The sequence below is a fragment of the Rutidosis leptorrhynchoides genome, chromosome 3 (genome assembly GCF_046630445.1).
Source record: "Rutidosis leptorrhynchoides isolate AG116_Rl617_1_P2 chromosome 3, CSIRO_AGI_Rlap_v1, whole genome shotgun sequence".
NCBI lineage: Eukaryota > Viridiplantae > Streptophyta > Magnoliopsida > Asterales > Asteraceae > Rutidosis > Rutidosis leptorrhynchoides.
In genome coordinates, this window is record NC_092335.1 from 24,720,390 (window position 1) to 24,727,848 (window position 7,459).

At 33.6% G+C, this 7,459-nt stretch overlaps 1 protein-coding gene across 3 annotated transcripts; it reads right to left on the minus strand.

Moving 5' to 3' along the window:
- Window positions 1-227: 227 nt before the first annotated feature.
- On the minus strand, window positions 228-3,425 carry LOC139895859 (scarecrow-like protein 14). Of its 3 annotated transcripts, none has more exons than XM_071878408.1 (3): window positions 3,385-3,425; window positions 612-2,697; window positions 228-502 (listed from the first exon to the last, which is right to left on the minus strand). In XM_071878408.1, the coding sequence occupies exon 2, from the start codon at window positions 2,691-2,693 to the stop codon at window positions 651-653; it is 2,043 nt and encodes a 680-aa protein (XP_071734509.1). In that variant the 5' UTR covers window positions 2,694-2,697; window positions 3,385-3,425; the 3' UTR covers window positions 228-502; window positions 612-650. The 3 variants fall into 3 exon arrangements, with proteins under 3 accessions (XP_071734509.1, XP_071734511.1, XP_071734512.1); XM_071878410.1 differs by lacking the exon at window positions 3,385-3,425 and adding an exon at window positions 3,233-3,355; XM_071878411.1 differs by lacking the exon at window positions 3,385-3,425 and having other exon boundaries at window positions 228-505; window positions 612-3,036.
- Window positions 3,426-7,459: the final 4,034 nt, after the last annotated feature.

A 7,459-nucleotide genomic window follows, 5' to 3' on the forward strand; every position in this document is an offset into this window, starting at 1 on the left:
CTAGTCTGGTTATTTCGTGACCGTTTTATACTTTTTACTAACCACACATACATTGTTAGTGAAGTTCAACCAAAACCTCTTTTGAGGATAGCACTAACTATCAGAACTTTGCAGAATATTCTAATTCCCCTATGACTGCAAAAACACATTATTAGAAAGTGCCGAAATGCCAAAGAAACTAATGCAATATGTAGAACAAGTAAAATTTCAAAAACTGTAAAATACCGAATTGCATTTCATAAAACATAATCTACAAACCATGAGCCTATGTTACATTTTTTCTTTTGAGCTAGGTAAACTACAAGACCCATATGAAAAATGACCATTTTGTTATAAACATATTTTCCCCAATTTCACAAACCAATGCAGTAATTTAATATGAGAAATGAACAACTATAATGTAATATACATACTTTAGAGACAACAATGTCTGTCCTTGAGGCACAAAATTCAGTATTGCCAGTAGCACACGCAGGACCAGCCGTCTTCCTTCTTACTTACCCTGCTTCCCGAACATATTACAACAACATATAAGCATACTTATATTGTATAAAAAAAAAAAAAAAAGAAGAAAATAAAAACATGTAACCGAATGATAAAAAGTGACATACTTTCTAAATTTCAAGCCTGCCCAAATGAGCATATGTTTACTAAACGGGCTTCCAAGAAGATAACGCGCAAATGATGCGACCTTTCCAACCTTGCAACATCCAATGACCATCTTCATCGATCCCAAAGTCTCTGTTGTAGCATGACTTTGCTCTCGCTTTAGCCATTTTCAAGATTTCTTGATCAAGTGGGACCTGACAAAATCCAGCTCTTAAATTACGAACATGCCATTGTTTGTACGTTTCGGGCCTCTCAATCCTCTCCCCACCTTCACAAGCAATAACATTCATTGCTTCTCGTCCCCAAAACGTTTTCTCAAGCAACAACCTATCTCGACTCTCGCGTGTTGCGTTTGCCTCAAGCATATCAAACATAGACGAAAAGAAAAACAAAGCTTCCCTAAACCTAGTGATAAAGAAAGGTGCATTGTAGGATCCATTAACAACGCCCTGTATGAACATGTCGGGTTTCATCTTCCTAATAAGGTTTAAAACTTTATTTCTCGGACTATCAACCATGACCGTCTCATCAAGCAAGTTCCTGAACCTAAACGCACAATTCACAATTAACGTTTCATCACTATCAAGCTCAAGATCCTCCAAAGTGACCGTTTCCCACTTTTGAGCTATCGCTTTAAACTTGAACGGAACATTAAAAGTTTCTGCATAATTTGCTAACCGACGTCCTGTTTCTTCAACCCTTTGAGACGGTTTAAACCCAGGACAAGGAAAGTCAATGCCAGTAATTCGAAGTTTCGGTGGGCCACCGGGACTTTTTGAGAGACGTTGTATGAAACATGGCCATTGGAAGCCATAAAGGATACCAAAATCTATTATATGCAGCTTCTTTTTATTCTGGGCAGCTTTCAAAATAGTCTTGTTAGAGAAAAAATTGGATATTTTCAAAAACGGGCAGCAACTAAGATATAAATGGTAAGCTTTCAATACATCTGCAGCCGCTATGGGCCGCGAAAGAAGAGCTTTGTATATTTCGGTTCCTGAACCAGCAATTCGTGCTTCGAGACCAGCAGAAAAATAATGCGCCAATCTTTGCATACCATCACCTGTGGGTGACGCATGTTCTCGTATCTGTTTCAGTAAATCGAACGCGCTTCTTTGGTCATTAGCAGCCACAGCTTGTGCGCAGAGGCTCAACATTGTTCTCAAATCGACAACATCTTTTCTTACACCTTTTTTACCACGCCCTTTACCTGTGTTAGCCTTCGGTTGTACTCGATTTACCCCATTGGGAACAAAATTACCTTGAGGGAGGTTTTTACCTTCACCACAAAGCAACACATCATCAAAGATTTTAGACCGCACAGTTGGCTCGGTGTAAACGGCGGATTGTTTAAAAATCCTACCGTTTTCAACCAGATCTGCAGAGTTCCTTTCATGTTTCTTCTCAGACTTAACAACTACTGTATTAGCCTCTTTGGACCCGAGTGGGCCCAACCTACCCGATTCCCGTATACCCGTTTGTAACTGCATAGCAGATACACTTTGAATACTCACAGGTGAATCAGCAAAACAATCTATTACACAACTATTACTACTGGAAGAGAAATTAGAAGAGTGGGACCGGGACTGTAGATCAGGATTAACGGAGACATTTGGTACAATGAAATTATCGTAATCACTAACATCGCAACTAAATGTGTTACCATTATCATCATTATCATACAAAGGTACAGTTGGATGTGAGCTACATGAAGGAGGCTCGTTTACCATAAGAGCATCATAGAATGATTTTTCTGCTGCTTCAAGAGCAGCAGAATCGTGAAGAATACAAGTCTTTTCCTCAATATCTTCTTCCATTAACATCTGATTTATGTAGTTAAAAACTACATCACTAAGATCACAATTTTCATGATTTGAACTAGAAGATGGACTAACAGTTTTAAGGACCGAATCTGCAGGCAAATGGGGAGTATGAGCTGTTGAATTTCGATCTGAAAACGTTTCCTTCAAATTTACACCATTAAGAATCTTTGGATCTGATATAGGATGTGAAGATTGATTAAATTTTAAAGCGTTCAAATTCAATACGCCAAAATCCACTTTCCATCTCCCATCCATGACCATCTATCTACAACCAAACAAAATAAATAAATAAAAAGTATCAAAATAATTAAATAAAAAGGCTCTGAACAAAAGGTGTACACTTGGGCTTGTTTACTTTCAAGTTAATGATCTGCGTCTGTATTTCTGTACAGCTCTTAATTCAATTCAGTAAGTAAAACTGTTGTTTTTTTATCACTTAATCTGAAAATTGGTATGTTTCTAGGAGACATAAACAGAGATAAATAAATACAGGACTTAATACATGAAAAAAATTAAACAGCCCTAATCCCCTCAACATTCAGATCAAAAAATTATGTGTTCTAGATATAAATAAGTTTCTATTTTTCATATGATAGGCTACATAACTGAGAATATATATAAGATTGGAAACAATTGAAACGGAATTATGTATCCAAATTAGGTAATTTAGCAGTAATTACACAAATATACACGCAGTCGTGTAATATATATATGAACACATACAGTTGACAACAATAAAAATGAAATTAACAATTTTAAGTCAACAAGTAAGCCATAAAAGAGCTGAGTTGATCACCTACCATGAGCAAGTATGGATATCTGATAAAACAGTAGTTATCGTTGAATATAACCATAAAAAAGATCTTTACATAATATACAGATAGATAGATAGATATAGAAGATAGAATCAATTTTATAAGAAGATAAATCACTAAGGAAGGAAGGGATGTACCTGAGCAAAAACCCTAGAAATGAGAACGAAAGATATATATTTATGCAGAAGATTACAGTATATGACCAGGGTGTTGACATTTTTAAAGATATCAAGCCAAAATCTTGACCGTTGATTGCTACTGTACTAAAACAGGGTCGAAATATACTCCAGCATTTATATACTGTACTGTATACGTTCGTGTTGTCACTTTTAATATTTACTAACGAAATGACCCGTAAAATTAAGGATTTGTTTAAATGTAACAGTTTAATTATATGTTTTATGTATTGATTGAATGTAAATACTAAAGTCATTTCGTTTAATGACCCATGGAACCACGGATGTCAACTAAGAAACTTGTCGTTGTCAACTTGATCAGAATAAATGAACTACATTCATTCTCCCACCATCATCTTTCAATTTTCATTATAATCACTATTTTCTTTGTCATAAATGGTACTTATTTAACATTAAAAGAGAGATTGAAAATACCTGATTCAACCTCGCGAAAATCATGATTATTTTTGAATTCTTCTATCATACTATATGCTTTCATTTTAAATAGTCGCAATATGATTTAACGTATGTTATCGTTTTTCAGATTCTTGTTGTTTAACAAACATACAATAATAAAATATTTAAGGTGTGATAAATTTTATCATCAAACAACACATAAAAAGAATAATTCTTTGAAAAATCTATTAACAATAACATGAATGTTTGTACCTGTTTTTTTGGGAAACAAAAGGTTATTGGATAATCTGGTGGAGATTGAGAAAAAGAGTTGTAAAGGTTTTGTACATACTGAGAAAAAAAAGTTGTGATAGTTAATGCTCGTTTCATAAACATGCTTCTTACTCTCTTCTAAATTTATAATTGAATTAAACTTTGACTCGACTATGAAACAAACTCACGAGAAATAATGACTCGGTAGTTGTAATTAGCAAGTTTTCTGTTTAAAGTTCATCCCAAGAGAGCGGTGATTGCTAGTTGAATCGTTGAAAACTCATAATCATCCTAAGGGTTGTTGATTGGGGGCGGGGTTTTGAAAAAACAATTGTAAATTTATACTAAGAACTAAGAGTGATTAAGTAATTATCAAAATTAAAGGCATGTACACTTGGTTAATCCACTTGAAGCATTCAGACTGTTCTATTGTTTACTTAAGAGCTAATTGTGTTCAAACTTAAACTAGTATCCCTACTAGATGTTATCATGATCGATCAACACTTACAATTTCCCATAAGTTTGCATTAATTGAAGCTAGTTGAATCATGCAATTATCATTAGCACTTAGCCTAGGTTAAAGTCCCCTAAAACCCTTTGGTAATCAAAATTCCTTAAGAATACTAACTTCACTATGTTGACTAAGGACCAATTGAAAACCAATCCAAACTAAGACCCCAATCCCTTGAAAGCCTCAATTTGATTGTCTAGATCACCTAAGTGTTGAAGTGAAAGTTGCTTCACTAATCAAAACCCTTTTAAAGGTTATACAACTCATATAATCAAAGTCAAGTCCAAAACAAGCACAACAAAGGATCTTGTGACTAATTCCAATGACAAACCACAATAACCAACTCATAGATTCATCTAAACACAATCAATAACATATATATGAACAATCCTTAGCTATCAAGCTTCATAAACAAGTGTACATGATAAAATCTAACCAATCATGGCTAGAACAAGATCAATACAAGCAATAATAGTAAATCTAAACATCATTAAGCAATAAACAAGAGTAAACTGTATCAAACTCAACAAAAATTACAAAGTAGCTAGATGAAGAAGATGAAGATGATGAAGAACAAGCCCTAGATCTTGATTCAATCTCCAAATCCCTGATATAGAGTGGAATAGATGATGAAAACTTGATGAAAAACTCAATAATCTAACTATGAAACCCTAATTTGATCAGCCACCACGAATTTACTGCTCAATTGATTATCTATTCAAGCTCTCAAGTTATAAGAAAAACCCACTTCTTATTCTATTTATACTTCCCAAAAACTGCCTAGAATTTACAGAGGAACGGCGTTCCTCTTTTAGGAACGCCGTTCCTTGGCTCTAAATGTGGAACGCCGTTCATAATGCTACAACGTCGTTCCTGAATCGTGCTCTAAATGCCATCTTTTTCTGTTTCCATTTCCTTCGTAAATTCCTCAGGTAGAACGTCGTTCTTAGCTTTAAAACTCCATTTTTAATGTTGGAACGACGTTCTGTGATATAGAATCTTCGTTCTTGTTGCCAATTCCAGCACTTTGCAGTTTTTTGATACACTTTGCACACTTTGGTCAATTTTACACCAAATTTACACTTAGAACTGCAATAGTACTCAGAACGCGATTAAACCCAAGATCATGACTTTTTGAGCACTTTGGAAACGAAAACCAAGTAAAACGAGGTAAATATTGTGTGAGAAACATAACGTGGATGAGCAATATCAATAATATATGGTGAGATGCTCCGAGATATTTATATTTATAAAATAGGAATACCGTATTAAATATTAAATGATATTTATATTAATTATTTTTACCTTTCAATTTGGCATTCATATATTATCGGCATTTATTTATTTTTATTTAGTATCTTTTTTAATTAAAATTAATATAAAATTATGACATCATCATTATGAAAATTAAAAGTTAATTAGTGAAATGATAACATCATCATTTTAGAGATTTATAATAATATAGATAGATTTGTAGCGACCCGACAAAATCGTCATTGACGGCGCCGTCTACTTAGGTCCCGTTACGTGGTCATAAGTCTTTAAAACAACGTTTGACCCAAAGATATGTCGCATTCATTTCAAATGTAAAGATTGTTCAAAGTTTACAAGAATAGTTCCACCACAAGTTACGTTACAAAGTTATAAGTACAAATGAAACTTATGCGACACAATTTAAAAGTAGCCAAAAGACGCTCCATGTATGCATATATTCTCGACATCCAATGCAAGTATCAAAATAATGAGCGGAAGCATGTATCATGTATCGTTCAAGGACCTGAGAAAAACATAGAAATCTGTCAACGAAAACGTTGGTGAAATCATAGGTTTAAGTAAGTAAGTACAAATGAACCACAAGATTTATAACATTTCAATAATAGTTAACCATTCCAAAAATTTGTTATCACGAGCGCCCAATTATCAATTGTGATGACCCGGAAATTTCGACTAAATTTAAACTTAATCTTAAATGATTAATGATTTCGACACGATAAGTAAAGCCTATGAAGTTGAATCTCAAAATTTTGAACTATTCAATTACCCTTCGATTATTCTCAACGATTCGCGAACAATTATATGTAAATAGATACATATGCTATAACTTGAAAACGTAACAAAGTGTTATGAAAATGATATTGTGCATTAACCTTATTGGTTTGATTATCTGATTGATATTTAGATAAATTAACTAAAACGTTTAAGATGAACCAGTAAAACACTATTTGCTACAGTATTTTCGAATTACTACAGTACCCGAAAAGCTACAGTGTTTTTTGAAAATCACTATTTGCTACAGTACCCGAAAAGCTACAGTTTTTTTTGAAAATCACTATTTGCTACAGTAAAAATTGACTTTGCTACAGTAACTTTGCTACAGTAAAACACTATTTTAAAATGTATTTTAACAAATAACGAGACGATGATTTATAGAAGTAAATGACCAAAATACTCGAAAGTTTAAAATATACTTTGAGTGGTATAGTTTATGGATAATTTAAGGCTATATTTTAACAAAGGTACGAGTCACGAAATGTAAAATGCAAGTTTTCTCAGCGTACGAAAGGACATTCGAGAAACCGGAACCGGGACATAAGTCGAGTAACAACGTACGACTTATCGGAACAAAAATTACAAGTTAACTATGCACGTAAATTTAATATAATATATAATTAATTATATAAATTAAATATATTATATTTATATTTATATTAAATAATCATGTCGACAAGCAAAAATACAAACGATTGTAAGCTGGCTGAGGGGCTCATGCGATTGCATGAGAATCCCATACAAACCTCATGCGATCGCATGAGGTGCTGGGACAGAAATGTTCCTATAAATTGATCGATTTCTGGT

Coding starts and splice junctions, on each gene's coding strand:
- LOC139895859 (XM_071878408.1), bottom strand. CDS start 2,693: ATGGTCATGGATGGGAGATGGAAAGTGGATTTTGGCGTATTGAATTTG.